At 37.7% G+C, this 16931-nt stretch overlaps 1 protein-coding gene across 1 annotated transcript; it reads left to right on the plus strand.

The window, feature by feature from the left end:
• Positions 1-5929: 5929 nt before the first annotated feature.
• Positions 5930-15499, plus strand: LOC145468163 (receptor-type tyrosine-protein phosphatase epsilon-like). Its single transcript, XM_081451849.1, is given in 5 exon segments — positions 5930-8801; positions 9435-9563; positions 10400-10557; positions 11108-11225; positions 12622-15499. Coding segments are annotated over 5 exon segments (660 nt in total). The 5' UTR covers positions 5930-8627; the 3' UTR covers positions 12703-15499.
• The last annotated feature ends 1432 nt before the right edge of the window (positions 15500-16931 follow it).

Consider the following 16931-nt stretch of genomic DNA (forward strand, 5'->3'; position numbering starts at 1 on the left):
TTTAAATGACGATTCAATCCGAGCGATCTTTTTCAAGCGCAAAGTTTAATAATATGTCAAGAAATAATTAGAAACCGTTATTTGAAGTAAATTTTGGTAAGAATTCTACTAAAACAATTAGATTATTCGCTCTCGATTTCTATGAGGTTGATTCAACCTTCGGCCTCGTCATCTATCACCTCATAGAAATCTCGAGCTCATAATCTAATTGTTAATTAGTATAAATCTGCTAGCGTTCTATCACGAATGCCGTTCTCTGATTGGCTACGGTACTCACTATCTATTCTGTGATAGATAGTGAGCAGCGTAGCAGTGTAGCCTTGTTAACAAAAAGACGGCCGCTTCTTGGCGTTTTCGGAGAGTCCGTGAAGAGGATTTCGATAAAGGTTTGAACGACTAGTAGATTTATACTAAAACGACTAGATTATTCGCTCTCGGTAGTAGACTCGGGCTCCGCCCTTGTCAACTATATCACACAGCAAGGAAGACTTTTGTCTGATTGGCTAATTTGTTTCCCTGGTACTCAGACTCTTACTGAGCGCGCGCTGCCGAAATCTTAAAAACAAAGATGGCGTCTGAAGGAGCCATTTCATCGTTGACTTTGCTTCACCACTTGTTCTAGAGTTTTAGGTAAATGTTGCAGTCTTTTGCTTTGTCCCCTCTTTCAGAATGGAAGGAAAATGTAGGGCGAGAGAGCTCAAACTTTTCACAGGTTTCCGTTTTCGATTTTACTGGCGAGTAACTGTTTCTCTCGTGGCTTCTTCTGCTTCTTGTAGTTGGCTGCAGGTTGGAAAAATGTTCCGCAACAAGTGCAAAACACGCGTTCTAACAGCGCGTATGGAAGTTTGGAGAAGAGGTAGTGTGTAGAAAGTGTGCTGTAATTTTATTAACAAGAGTGCAAGGGTGTTACAGTAAAAAAAAAAAGGAGTTTGTTATACCTTTTTAATTAATTCAATACATGTATCGATCTGTAAAAATTTACTTTGATCGGCTTCCTTGGAAATCAATGTGATATTATTGTAGAAATTGCACTCTCCACTCTTAATCTTACGCTGTTTTTATGGTCATTTGCAAGATAGGGTAGTTACATCAAAAATGGCATTAGCTGTTGTACTAACCAATTTCAAGCATCCCCTTGATTTAACTAGAATTACAATTTTTATTCCATTACAAAATACAATTAGTGCTATTGTGTTTGAAAGCAGAGAAACTCTTTAATGGATAGCACTTTATCTTTCCTTCTTCAGAAAAACAGTTGTCACAAAATATTGCTTGCAGGTACTGTTGTTGCTTTCAAGAATGTGTTTTTTTGTTTGCTATTTTTCAAGAATGATAAATGGGTGTGATATAACATATAATGTTCAAGTGCAGGTTGATAGATTTATAAAACAGTGTGAAAAAGGTACCACGCAACAAACATTAAAACAGTTGCCACCTCTCAAGAGGTTTGTCCCTCCAATGAATTAAATCATAAAAATTGTAAATTATGCACAAATAAATGTAGTGGACTGTAGTGATGATTGTAATTATGTTTATGTCATTTGTGTCACTTGGTTTGAGAAAAGTGGTACAGCTAGTGGAAGCTCTCATAAGTGGGCACCCTCAAGGCCCAAAAAAGGTGTGCATAACTGGAGCTGTCTGCTTTCAGGAATGTTTCTCATTCGGGGCCACTAGGGGTGTAAGGGATGGATAAGAGATGCCCAGCTAACTACAAACATTGTAAATATAAGAAACACTGCCATATCAAATGATCTTTTTGTTCTATTACCTTGTGCAATGCTGTAATTACGGCAATAACTAAATACAGTACTGTATACGGCAGCAGTAGGTCTGGTCATTAGTAATAATTAAGAGCAAATCATAATTGCAGCCAACATTGACAGTCTCACTGCAACAAAATGCAGTGATACAATTTACGAATTCTTGAGTATATTTCATAGTCAGGTCCAATTCCTTTCGGGTGTCTACCGACACGAGTGTAAAACAAAGGAAAAGACTCCCTCAAAGGATCCAGGGGCCCGTTTCTGAAAAGCCCCGGAAACTTTTCGGGCCCACAAAGCCATTTTTAATTAATCTGTATCTAACAACAGAGAGGTGTATATGCCTGAAACCTTTTGCATGAAGAGAACCTCTGTTGATATTAAGAATACGTGAATAAAACAGCTCTGCAATCATAATGTTTGAGATTTTGCTATGGCTTTCGGGTGAGAAAAAATTGCAGGACCTTTGGGAACGGGCCTCAGGGCAGCTTATGGGAATGCCCAATTAAGAGAATGAGTAAATAAACAGCTTGTTTGGGAGTTCAAACAGAGTTTTGTAAAGGCTGTCGTAAATAGAATTGTCTGCTTACAAGAGTGTCCATTAAAAAGAGAGCTTAGACAGCTTCCAATGTAAGTAGACTAGCCATGATGGCCTAACAGTCAGTATGCTGGACTCCTGATTGAACTGTCCAGGTTTGAGCCTTGGCTGGGGTCATTTTATTGTGTTCTTGGGTAAGACACTTTACCAATATTCTTGCAATGCTTCTCTCCACCCACATGTATAAATGGCTAGTGCTGAATTTTAATGCTGGGGGTAACCCTGCAATGGGTTGGCACCTCATCCATACTATGGAAACAGGGGTATGCTCAGACAGTATGGACCATTTGGCCTGACTCAGACTTTGCAGAGTACCTTGCCATCCATTTGATCTTTTAGCATTCTTCTGAGATTATTAGTGAGCCATATGAGAAATAAAAGTGACAATATTGTTTTGCATAGAAAACATTATATAGTATTGAAATGGTTCTTTTCAGGACCACTAAAACCACTCTTTTCAGAGCTACGAAAACAAACAAATTGTCAATGTAGTCAATGACCTGATAACAAAAGTAGGAATGGCCATATAGAGAAATCTTTTGTCTGCTCCTGACAATTGACTGACAAAGAAATGTTTATTTTCAATACTCATTATTATACAGAATACATAATTGTCCAAGAAATATTGCTAAATGTACTGTGTTTCCCACATAACTTTGGAGAGGTTAACGCTTAAGGAAAAACTGTTGAGGAAACCTTTATCTTTATTACCTTAAGTTTGTTTGTTCAAATGAATTTACATACCGGTATGTCATGCTTTAAGTTAAATTTTGCTGCCACTGCACATACTTTAAAACAGCTGCATCTGCAAGAAAACAATGGCAAAAGATGTTTTTCTCACAGTCACAGCTTCTAAATCAAATATAAAGTTATGAATATCGTAAACTTTCTTCAAGTCGTAAGTTTATGTAAGATACTCGAAAATGGTTCGTGACAAACTGATGTCACGCTATGGTCGAAAGAAGCAAATTTTGGTCGTGGAAGATTCCTCTTCGAGGTGAATTTTAAGCAACCGGAACATCGGAAACATTCTTATTTCTATACGTTAAATTGTAGCAGAGTAACTGTAGTTTCATTAATTAAAGCCGATTCCCATATCACAAATTACTTTTTCGGATATTCACAAAACCGCCCGCCCTGGTCAAGATAGACTAGCCGATAAAACATTGTCGCCAGCGAGTATCATGAAATCATTTAATGCGGGGATATTTTGTTGATCCGGTTTATAAAAACAAGGGTTGGGTGGAGTAAACCTTCCCTCAACTTGAATTGAATGAACACTTTTCATCCACAGTGGAGAACAATGCCACTCACTTTATATGTAAGAGCTTTAAAACTTGAAGCGTCACAAACTGAATTTCTAGAATTGAATTCCAACCTCAAATCATTCATCCAATTAATAGTAGACAGGGGAACATTGGAAACAAAGTACCAAATTTTGCCAGGGCGAAGTGTACACATTAAACAGTCACCCATTAGTCGGAATTCACATATCACAAAGGAACATAAAAGTCTCAGAGGTTGAAGACAAATTTTAATTTTGAGGTAAAACCTAAAGGACATTTATCGACGACAACATTCACTTCACTTGAAAATAAAACGGATGGACTCAATACACCAAAAGTACCCAGAATATGAAAAAACAAGAGGCTCCAAGTAGCCTATACTCATGCGCAAGAGAATACAAGTTGTATAAAATAGATACGCAATGCGTACATAGTCAGACAATCAATAATATTGGAAAACGTTTGCCATCTGACAACTAGAAATGATATGGGAGAAATGCTAATTTGAAAAAAGTGCATCATAGATCTGAGATAGAAAATTAAGATGCAGGAGAGAAGATAAATGCTGTAACGCAATATGCCATCTTTATTACAAGGATATTGTCAGGCGAATAACAAAGCAAGCCGAGTCGAAAAATTGTAAATAGAGAAGTAACAAACGATCAGAATTGCGAATTGGATGAAATATCTTTTTTCATAGCAATTCTGAACTAAATCCCTTTAGGCATTTTTTGTTCAAGTGTTAGACTTGTTTATGTTAGTTGTTAGGAATATATTCCAGTACTGGGCCATTGTAACAAATATCAACTTTGCCTTATTTTTATTATATTTGTAATTTGATTTTAAAGTACACTTGAAACTTGATAAAATAACAGTACTCCTCAGTAGGCACCTGGTGTTTTTTGTAAGTTATATCATGCAATGCCATATTTCCGAGAATTAAAACATTATATGTTGCTAACAATGTATTAGGTTTCAATAATTGATACAAAATACAAGGTGTACTAGACTAAACAAGAAGCAGAAAAAGAAAAAAGAAAAAAAAAAACACTTAACACACACAAGTGTTTTATTACCTGACATTGTTCGTCACATTCTTTTTGACTCGAGCAATTTCAGTTTTTAATGGACACAAACCTTTTACCAGAATAACTTTAAGTATATTACAGTCCTTTTTGCATTTTCTGAAAGTTAAAGATATGAACAGTTGTCTGAAATAACACCAAAACACTTTCTCATGGGAACTCGAGCAATTAAATTTCAAAGTTCAGAGGAATTGTCAGTTAAGACACAGGTAAAATTTCATCATCAGTATTTTCAAGTGTTTCATATATTACTTCAGAATTTATTTTCTACATTTGGTGTTGTTAGAAATGAGTTCTTTCGAGAAGATATTCAAAAGAGTCGCACAGAAGTTTCCAATAATCTCGGTAAAAAGTTTTAGTCCACTTGTTACTCGAACTTTTGGTGGATTCCTTCCTAACACTTAAGCTAGCATGTAACTGTAACTGAACTGAACGACTTTAATCTGCATTTGATAATGGCGACAAGATAACGTCGAAACGTCAAGTTATAGCATTTATTTTTCTTTCAAAATTATTTCTTTGCAACCAAGTATCTTAAGGGATTCGAGGGACAAAGGAAACTTGAAAATTTTGTCCTGAAAATATATATCGAACGTGGCCTATTACCTGCCCGTTTTGTTGAGCACGCCCATTTACACGAACAGGAAGCATTTTTTGACCAAAAGATTAAGTATACAGAGCACGTCCTTTATAATAAATGATTCTTCGTAATATGTCCTTGAATCTCCAAAACCCTAATAAATTTGAGACTTGGCTCACCCCTCCAGAAACACTTTCTTGCTGTTCATGCATGCTCACATGCCAGTTCAGAATCTTAACAACGAGCTAAAGTACTGATAGGTACTTTCACACTGCATCAAATTGGAGAAAAAGCACAACGTTTACAAAAAAACGGCACCTTGTTGGAGAATCCAATATGGCGGACGGAGCTTCAAAGACCGTGGTAAATGTATGCATGCATAAATTTGCATGCACAAATGTTACACCGAAACGGAGAAACGGAGCCCTATCCTTAACTCGTGCGCCATACTGCGCATTAGTAATAACTTCATAAGAAATGCTAGACTCTAATTTAGTGAAGGATTGACGAAAAAAGAAATGGTGAGGTTCTCTTGTTTAACCACACTTTGAAACTGAAAATGAGAACAACTGTGAGTGATGATGGTTTCCTCTTCTCCTCAAGATGAGACGCATAAAAAAACTAAAATATAACCTCAAGGAACCAGTAATACGTGTTACTTACCACCGTAGCCATGTTTCTTTTGGTTGGCCTGTGGTACTCTTCAGAGCACTGCAAAAGTGAATTAACGCTAGCTTTGCTTCATCTTTGTTGCTAGGAAATCGCTATCTTTGTCAGTGACATGTGTGCACGAAAAGAGCTTTATCGACCGTAAAATTGCTATAAGCGATATGAAACGGGCAGTTGTCTCTTCACATTGAATTGGTTTTCACGGTAACACGCTTTACATGACTTACTAAGGACCCATTAAAGAATGATTCGCCTTCGAAGGTTCGGTTTTCCAATTCAGCAGCACCGAAAACTGCGTGTTCAAGCAAAGTAAAAGAAGTTTAGGAAAATTTACGTTTAAATTCTTGGAGTCGTCTTTTTTAATGGATTACCAAAAACAATTCATATCGCTTATAATTTTTACGGCTCAGGCGCTATTATATTAAGTAGCATAATAGTGAAACCTCTCTACAATGATAACCAATAGTAACTGGATCGAGTGGAGTACAATTCAGGGAGTTATCGGGTGAGGAATTCCAAAATCGGACTAGCGCAAAGCGCTTGCCGATTTGAATACTTCCTGAATTGTACGGCACGATTATAAATGAATAAATAAATAAATATACATTTATATAGCGCCATTTTCCACTAATTGTCCATGGCGCTTTACAATGCTTTAAAATTAAAATCCTAAGTTTAAAATCCTAAAATTAAAATCCTAATCCTTTAAAAACCTAAAATCCTAGATCCTAAAAGTTAAAATCCTAAGAATTAAATACGCTATATAATACAATTAGGCTGCAAATAAAAAGTAAAAACTACAAATCAAATGCACGCTTAAAAAGATAAGTCTTAAGATTAGCCTTAAAAACTGCCTCTGATACGATAATTAATCGTATTTACAGCAAATTTCGAATTTGAAAAATTCCCTGGAGAACTTCTTTTGGGCGAAAACTTCAGTAGCACTTTCCATAACTTTAAAAAACTGAAGGAAGCCATCAAAGCGTGCGTAATTGACGTGCAAATCACGTGTCCAAATTGGATACCTGTAATTGACACCCACGTGATCTCGCGCCGATTACGTGACAAAATAGGCGCGCGGAGAATCAATCACGATCGAGACTTTTGTTATAGATACGATTAAGGTTACACAATACCTTGAGAGTGCTACTTTTGTCGAATTTTTCTTTTTAAGCAAAACAAAAAGGTCGCTATTAAATCTAACAGTTCCCCCAAAAAATGAAAGTAAAATCTTAAAACGCACACGAGTTATTTCGAAAAAAAAGGATTGTTAATAAAACTTAAAAAAAAGTTAATAATCCTTATAGCGCGTCAAATGTTTTGCGCGAAACTGCTTCCTCCGGTAGCTCATATTACAAGGGCCTCATTAGCATTTTGCTGTTTACACGCCATTCCGGAGTTGTGTTCTCGAATTTATTCGCTCTTCCATGCTGCCGAACACTCCTTATTGAGGTCATGAAACGTGCTAAAAAAAGAAATAGAAAAGTCCTTAGACAGCGGAAAAATCGAAGCCAGGACGAAGTCAATAGCGGAATTTCTTGAAGACACGAAGAAAACTTTGACCGACAGCGGCAAGGGTTCGTGAATACTCGTACTCACATTCTTACCCCACTTATTTCTCTTGGTTTTCCCCATTCCTCACGTGAGGTGAAGACTGCTCCAAAGACGCCCGCTGAAGTTCAACAAGGAGAACGTGACTGTTATACTATTATTGCCCTGGAATTTCCGCGAAAATCATTTTGCTCGCTGTGAACGTTTGGGGTGCCCCGTTTGGCTAGCGGCATATTCTGTTGAAATACATCCGACTAAAGGCGTGACATGTTTACAACTCTTCAAACGGGATAGCTCGCAATAGCTTTTTGCGAGAATACCATCTCTTTAAATGAAGTAATGGGGTATGTAGAATTGGCAGATTTTCATGAAATTTGGCCAGAACTTTCCTTAAGCATTGAGGAGCAGAAGGGTGTCGGGGATTTTTTATATCATGGATATTTCTGTTGCGACCTTAGCTTGATTATTCTGGATATCACAAAACCTCATCCAATAATTGTTAAAAAAAACTGGTATAAAGCGGGAATTCAGTTCATTTTGGAAACCGCCTACTTGATGAAAAGTTTCATTTGTTAACTTTTGATGCTTTTAAGAAAAAATAATCTGTCAAAACTACTTTCCTCCAGTACCAAAGCGATGTGAGTGCAGTCTCCAAAATGAAATCAATTTGTGCTTGCACTCAGGCAGAGACAAACATTGCAGAAGATTCAAACAACCTGTTGGCTTCTACGGAGTTTTCCAAGTTAGCCTATAATCAGTATTTATCAAACAAATTGCTTCCATTCCGTAATTTGGGATATTTTATAGCCACGAAGTATATAGCACCACCATGTATGGTGCTGTACACCACCTATCATTTTTACTGTAGATGGTTAGAGGAAGGTATGCCTATCCATTGATTTTCTCATCAGTGAACATTACATGTTATCATTGTAAAAAAAGACGTGAGTGAATTCCTGAGCTCTAACATCTTCTGCCATCTAATGGAATTGTTACAAATATTTGTTTTTATTTTTTCAACGTGTTATAGCAATTAGGGCATCTTAAACTTTACACTTTTCTTTCTTTTCTTAGTAGTGTGTTGGCGATGCTGAGATTATGTTCTTTAGATTTAAATGCCTCTTCATCTTGTATCAGGGCTACAAACAACGCGGCGCATGCATCCTGGCTCAAGCCCCATTGGACAACACTGTTGAGGACTTCTGGTGCATGATTTCACAGTATGAAATTGGCACAATTGTGATGTTGAACAGCTTGAAAGAAGACAAAGAGGTAGATTTCGCTTCATATACTTACATTCGAAATTGAGGGTGCAGCTATGGCGTCTTTACCCGTTATGGTGTTCCACTTCTGGGACAGAAAAAACGTAGCATTGCATTTAAAATCCTTGCAGCAGCGAATTACTACATTTCACCGCTTAGACAGTGAAGAGGGTCGCTACCTAAAACCAGCCCATTACAGTATTTCAGGTCTTAATTTTTCCAATACATGTACTGGATAGGGAAATGTTGTTGCCGGCAGCTCTTTTTCAATAATAGTCTTGTGTAATGAGTGTCTCTTCAGCCAGGCTTGCTTGGGACAATACTAGGGGAGTATCCTTCGTTAGCGTTTTCTGTATGAACCTCGCTGCGCTAGATCCTTACTATCACAACCTGGGGAAAGGTAAATAAAGTTAAGTCGATGAGCAACAAAAGATATAGTTGGCAAGGATGGAAACCATTCATTTAATATCTTTCCTATTCTTTCAGTAATTTTAATAATGAAAATTGTATTGTGTAAACAGATATAAGCGTGTGTGATCTTGCTTTACTTCCACGCAGCTACGAAAGACGATTTCAAGTCTATAAGCTATGTAAAAATGACATTAAAACTGAATATAAGAACTCTTTTACATTCTCTCTGTAGAGTTATCCACAGTACTGGCCTACTCAGTGAAGGATCCGCACAGTATGGTAGCCGATCACTTTACAGATACTGTCAGAAAACGCTTCAAAGAACATCACAACTAGAAAGTTTAGTGTGTCAAATGCAGAGGTGAGATTGCTAACTTGGTAGACGGGACCATTAAGGGTGAGCGGGGATTAAACTAATAAAGCGTCAATCCCTTAATGTTTGGAATTGGAATTTATAATTGGATGGGAGGAAGGAGGCGAAAGGGATGGTGGAAAAACAAAGGTTAAAATAAACCCTTAAAACTCATTACTCCTACCCACTTACCTCGCCCCTAAATTAGGAACCAATTTTTGCTGCAGAAATATAAGGTTAGGAAACACATTTTCTTTGGTAGTTGTGCTAAATGTTTCAACGCCAAATGCCTTATTTTCACCTATAGCCAGGAGAACAATCATATACATTGTGTGTAACGACATGTGTTCAGATTGTGTTATATTTACAGTAGGTCTGTCGGTTACTTGCTTATTATGTCTTAGCTCCCCAGTATGGAATTTTAGATACTAGCTTAGTTTGTGACGTACACACATTGTAACTAACCTTTCTGGAAACTTTTCTTCTTTTGTATTTTACCAATTTCGTATAATCTTAATGATCATTAGTTGCCTCTGCCGAAGTAAAATAAATAAAATATTATATTACTTGCGCTATTCTAAATTTGAACATGACCAGATCATCTCCTAACAGTTCTAAATACAGCTCTAGATGATTGTCAAGTTAACTGATAAAGATAACGTTCTCTAGGCAGACGTTTAAATCATCTTGGTTGTACGCTCCTCCTGCTCATTAGCAATATAAATGGATGCTGTATTTTGCTCTGTCTCTTCCATCCTTACGACGTACTAAACAATGCAAGAGAATTGTCCATTGGCTTCTGTTTCTAGCCATATCTCAAATGTTGTTCAATTCACAATCCTTAGCGGCGGCCAAGAAAACAGTCAACTGTGCAGCACTTACACCTCAATGGATGGTCCAACCCTGACTCGTGCACAGATCCTAAGGAAATACTCGACTTGCTGGCTGCTATACAACAGTCTCAGCAACAAACAGGAAATGGCATTGTTGTTTTTCAGTGCAGGTGAATAGCAGATTTTTTACGCGCCGCCAAATGTGCGTTTTTTGTGGCGCTTAACCATAAAGTAACTAAAAGATCATATGTAGGTAGCTAAAGTCTGCATACGAGCAAAGGGGACCCATCAGGCCGAGCTTATCCCGGTTTCCGTAGCATGAAGCGACTAGGAGTATTTCTACTTCTCCCTGGATGGGATGCTAGTCCACCGCAGGGTTACCCCCAGCATTAAGTTCGCCGGTACCCATTTATACACCAGGGTGGAGAGAGGCACTGTGAGAGTAAAGTGTCTTACCCAAGAACACAAAGCAATGTCCCCGGCCAGGGCTTGAACCAGGACCGCTCCATCCGGAGACGAGCACGCTAACCATGAGGCTATACAGCGCTTCCCAAAAAGATCATTATGAGAAAAAAAAAATAGAGAAAACTTTAAAAGTGAAATTGCATAGCTCTAAAGAGAACAAATTATTAAGATTAGATATTTTAAAGTATTAAAATTCTCCCAAATCCACAAACAGAGTGTTTATTTCTCTTTCCTTACTGATGGTGTTGGTCGTAGTGGCTGTGTGTCCACCATAATGTCAGTGATAGAACGAGTCAAGACTGAACAAACAGTTGATGTGTTTCAGACTGTTAAACTGATTCGAGCCAGGAGACCTGGTGCTGTCGATACTCTGGTAAGTTAATCAATACTGAGGGATGCTTATTGTCGTATCTTGAATCGGAGTAATTTAATTTGTCTGATTTCAAACCTAATTGAAACAATGACCAAACAAACTTTTTTCTTGCCTGAATTATCGTAGTGAACAGAAATGAGAAAACGTGAGGATCAAGAAATTTGTCGAGTGTTCTCATATATTAACCCGGCGTGTTTTATGACAGTATAGTGCGTTTTGTTTTCTTATTTGCTTTATGATTTAGGTTGAAGGTGCGCGGAACACTGCTTTGATATTTCGCGCTGAGATAAAACGTTTTTTTAAACCAATCAGAGCCGGCGTGCAGAATCTAGTATACATGATAGCATTCTTTATTATATAGCAAACTGGCCAATAATCATATAGCAAACTGGCCAATAATCGTTGGTTAATCATCATTCTGATTGGTTCCCTGAGCAATCTGAACTTTGTATCACAGCCTAATAACATGCTCACGCACTAGGCTCGCCGATTTTATTGTTGAAGCATTGTACAACTGAAAAACGTTTTCTGTTAAGCAAAAACATTTATTAGTTATAATTGTTATATGGCTCATTGCACGAATGAGCTTTGAAATAAAAGTTCTGCGCAGTTGCCAAGTATCGATGAGTTATTTAGAAGCAAACACGTGATTGAACTACCTCATTCGGCATGCTTTTTTAATCAAAAGAGATCTGCCTATATAGGCAAACACATGCAAAAAGTACTGAAAGATTTAATACTTGACGTTTCGGATAATGGCGTCATGATGACTCCGTAACGTCGACTGAGCATTCAATCTTTCAGTAATTTTTGCATTTTTTTTCTTGTTTTTGCAAGTTTACGAACATCTTGGTCAGCTTTTGTTCATTAATGTGCTAACCAAAGATACAGTCGATGGTTGGCTGTCTTATATTTCTGGGAAGGTCAAAACACTCTGTCCTCTCACCTCGTGCGAAGTGATTTTCACGCTCGCCCACAAGGACTAACTCCTGTGAGAGGACGTGTTAACTCAAAGTCTACAAAAGCGACAGAGCAAGAGCGTAAAATAACAAAAACAGACCTCACTGTCTGCAGTTATGTGTGACATTTAACAAATCAGGCATTAGTGTGCTACAAACGTGGCGGTTTCGAGCAGATTTTCAAAGTGTTTCTTGGGAAGAAGCCAGTGCCGGTAAATGAACAATCGTTTACTTAGGTTATCCACTCTCTTGCTTGGACGAAACCCCTAATGAGTAACCTGCGTAACAGTGATGCTATACCAGTCTACCGATATACATGGTTTCGAATATAACACAAACAAGAAACAGGAATAAACATCAACGGGAACATCTCGATGATATTTACAACTGAACGTTTTCTGTGTCCTTGGCTCATTGCCCATTTTTCCGTTTTGCAGGATCGCTACGAGCTGTGTTACAAGACAATCCAAGCATACCTGGACTCCTTTAGTACTTGTTCAAATTTTGCAGATTGTTAAAGAGTTATCTCAACAGTTACATGATTCCTAATTTAAAGGTTAGGTCAGCATATATGATTCCTAATTTAAAGGTTAGGTCCGCAAGTCGGTCAGTGAGTCGCGCAGTCAGACATCATTTTATTTCATTGGTAGGCTTTTATGAAAAGGGTCTATGACATAAAAGACGAGAAACAATGAATTGGGAACGGTGTACTTTAAGTATTAAGAGGGCCTTTCCAAAATACGTCATTTCTTCATAATTTTTTTACTTGTCTGAGGAGTAACAATAAAAAGTCGACAAGCCGTGTGGTAGTGGCCATGGACTATTTTTGAACTGGCCTTTCTGTCTGAGGGTTTCTTGTGTCTCATGTTTGCTAGACCTCTTTTAAGGAGAAACACTTTTTATCGATATATGACTGTAGGAAGATTACTGTTCTGACCAGGACAAACCAAATCTGACACGTTTCAACGACTGAAATAAATTTGTCTGTTTTTGTGTTTCGTTTTTTACAAGACGAGGATATACAAACCAGTGGCAAAGACAGTTTAAAAAGTAACTTAATTTTTTTAACAAAAATGTCATTCCGTGCCTTTTTTGTAATCTTTGACGTTTAATTATGATATGTTTATTACATAGCTGTAGAGAGATAGTTTAAAATAATCAACAGAGAAATTTTTCTGATTATTGTAAGTAGATCCCTGATGGGTATTTCAAAAAATATCACATTTTATTCGAAAATAATAATATTATATCTTCCTTGTGAGATAGATATTCAGTATATTTTAAAGTGTATATATCAGATATCTTTTTTTCATTTGCTTGATGGAATCTACATGAGATCGTGGTATGGAAATCGAAAAAAAATGGACATCGTTGTTTCTTCACCACGTTTTACCCATCTGAAAACACTTCTCGGTTGGGTCAGAAACCGCGAGGCCCGGAACTAGTTAGTCCGTGACGTCAAAACATAAACGTAGGTAGAGATATCTTTCTAACCAAACAATAGACACGAAAAAAGTAAGTGAAATATATTAGGAATTAGACACAATTTTGGATCAAAATTGTAAAACATTACGAAAGATTTGGGAAAGAGCCCTAAGAAAATGCGCGCGCTGATTGGTTAAAAATCGTGTTTCGACGAAAGATATGTAGACCTACATTCTTGTTTTGATGTCACGGCCTGACAAGTCCCAAGCCCCCGCGGTTTCTAACCCAACTGGAAGTGAAATTCAGATGGCTAAAGCACGGAAAGGAAAAAACGATACCCGCATTTTTTTTGTTTTTTTCGCTTTCCATATCATGATCTCAAGTAGATTCCATCAAGCAAATTTTAAAAAAATATCTGTCATATACACTTCTAAATTATACTAAATATCTCTCATTAAAATCTAAGCTATCTCATCCTGCAAAGCAGTTTGTAAGTAATGATTTGTTTAGAGCTACTTGTATCATGAAACCTTGATTGAACGAACCCCCAGATACCGAGGATTGTTGATACAATAGAGATATAATATAGAAATTTTAAATAGGATGACAAAGCAAGGTAACCACCTTAAACTGCTGCTATAATATTTGAATGAACGAAAAAGGCATTTTATTATCATTATAATATAGAGATACACTGCATCGAAATTGTGGAATTCTATACCAGACGAAACCAGGAAGATTCAAACACATGGCTTTTGAGAACAATTTAAAAACAATAAATCTCACGGGACTATGAGTGAGTGAAATGTGTGACAACGGTTATGACAATTTTACATTTTACACTTAGTTCAGTTAGACATATATTGTAACTAAACCATCTTAATTTGTGATTCATTTTTAATTGTAGTTTATCTTAACTTTATACACTTCCAATGAAGTTTTTTAACTTTTTATTTTTATCTTTATTATTTCTTGGCGTACCTGGAAACTAGCTTGCAGCTAAGCGTACTGACCACGTTAATAAAGCCATTGATTGATTTGATTAACTGATTGATTGATTATCATGGCTGCCTTTTAACCGTAATTTACAGATATTTTTCTTTAGTATACCACTTTTTAGGGTAATTTTTGGTGAATTTGTATCTAGCTTTATCATGAAGAGGATATTACACAGCGGCGCAAAGATATGAATTTTATTTTCGGGTGGTAACACCAATACTGTGTTTGACGAACGCGCGCAGACCTTGCAGTGACCTTTTTAAATAAAAACCGTGTTTTTAACTACTGTATTTAACTGTTTGTCCATTGGAAAACCAAGCGCAATATATTTCAGTGAGTAGAATAAGTCATTTCCAGTGACAGGATGTGGGGGAGCGGGGAGGACAGGGGGAACCGTAGCCCTGGAGAATAGGGGGCGGGAGGCAGTAGAGGAAAGGGCGGGAAGCGAGAGTTCTAAGAAGGCGGCAATCATTTATTAAGCGTTAAAATACTTTCAAAAACAAGAACCCAAAATGTTTTGACTCACATTTAGCATCCACTAGGATGTAACAACCTTTTTTTTTTTCAGTTAATTAACTGATTTATTTATTGACTGTAAATTATTTTCCTTGTGATAGCTCATAATCGTTCCACGCGCGTGTTTTGTTACAAAATGTGTTTCCCTTGTGGTCTCTGCCTTGTAGTGAGAGGTCAGCATCTGAATACTGAGAGACACACCCTAAATTCCCGAAAGTACCGACCCTGGTTACTTTCGGAATTAGCAGCCTTTGGGGCTCGTTACTTTCGGGGAGCAAAAAACGTTACATAAAGTTAGTGCGACTGAGCTCTTTTAACGAAACAAAAGACGGAAATTCGTAAACTGAATTCTTAGACATGACGCAAAATTCTTCGTTCCAGTTTAAATGTTATGCTGCTGCCACATGGAGGCTCTTCTTCTAGACCGTGTTGTCATTGGTCGGCAGTTTCTATTTCAGGACGCATTGTGCTGTATCAATATCTCAGTGCGCCAGTCGAGTTATCAATTTTAATTTAAAGAAACGTTTGCCTTTAAATACGTTCCTGTTGAAAACAGACACAGAGACAGAAACAGACACAGAGTTTTCAATTTTAGTTTGAAGAAAAGTTCTTCTTAGTACGTTCCTATTACTTGATGAAATTCCATGGGTTTTGTTCAAGAGAAAATGGTTTTGTTTTAAAACAGCGCAACATGAATTGACGGACGAAGTGACTTTTCACACTTCGTGGCATAAGCGATACCTTCCCTTGTTGTAGTGTGACTTCATCATAATTATCAGCTCTTTCACTTGACTATTAGAAAAATAAATATTCTTTGAGCCTTGGTCTCGCTATTTTCGGGGGTAGGGGTAGGAGTGAGCTCGCTAATTTCGGGGGGGGGGGGGGGATCGTTACTTACGGGATTTACTGGCGGCCACAATTTTTTGACGTTACTTTTGGGGGTCGTTGTCTTAGGAAGTTTACAGTATGACAACCTCTTAGGCTAGCTAAATAAAGCGCGCTGATAATAAGACGTTTTTAAAATTAATTGTTTTCGTTATTTTCCTTGGATTACGGCAAATTACCTAATAAACGTTGGGCAACTCGTTCCAACCGGTAACTCTACAAAAAAAAATTACATCATAAACGTTGGGACTCGTTCCAACCTGTAACTCTACAAACTTTACAAAACTTGACAGACATCTTTATATTTTCGTTATTCAACCACGACGTAAGACCCGACCTGCCATGGAAATTTAAGCCTTCTCAAGATCGTCACGCAGAGAACTTTGTAGCCTGCGAGCAGGCTGTCTCGTATTTTGGACCGCAAGAGAGACACGCGAGACGAACGAAGCGCGCCGAAGCGCGCCAAAGCGCGCCCCGATGTCGTTTGTTCCATCAAGCGCGTCGTTCGTAAACTAACCTGCGATCATACCCTCCCTCCCTTATATTCAGACGCCAAACAAAACAGAACTCTTGATCGCAGGAATCGCAGGTTATTCGTAAACTCGCACGCGCACCAAGGCGAAAAGCCAGATAGCGACACTTCCAAAAGTAGAGCCTGATCGCAGCCTAGAACCAACGCAGCCCCCTCCCTCCCCTCCCCTTTTACCCTGCTATTTCCCACTGGCCTTTGCAGGTGTAATAGTCTTCGCTGCCATTTTGCAAGTGGGCAAAAGTGAAATTTTTCAAAGGTTTGTTATTTGTTTTAAAGCGGCTTGATCCAGTGAAATACTTGATGTGAGACAGTAGGTAACTGTTTTTCCTTTTTATATATGTCAGCGCCAGGAGGAGGAATAAGGAGACGTTTTGCTTGTTGATCAATGCA

Source organism: Orbicella franksi, chromosome 14 (genome assembly GCF_964199315.1).
Source record: "Orbicella franksi chromosome 14, jaOrbFran1.1, whole genome shotgun sequence".
NCBI lineage: Eukaryota > Metazoa > Cnidaria > Anthozoa > Scleractinia > Merulinidae > Orbicella > Orbicella franksi.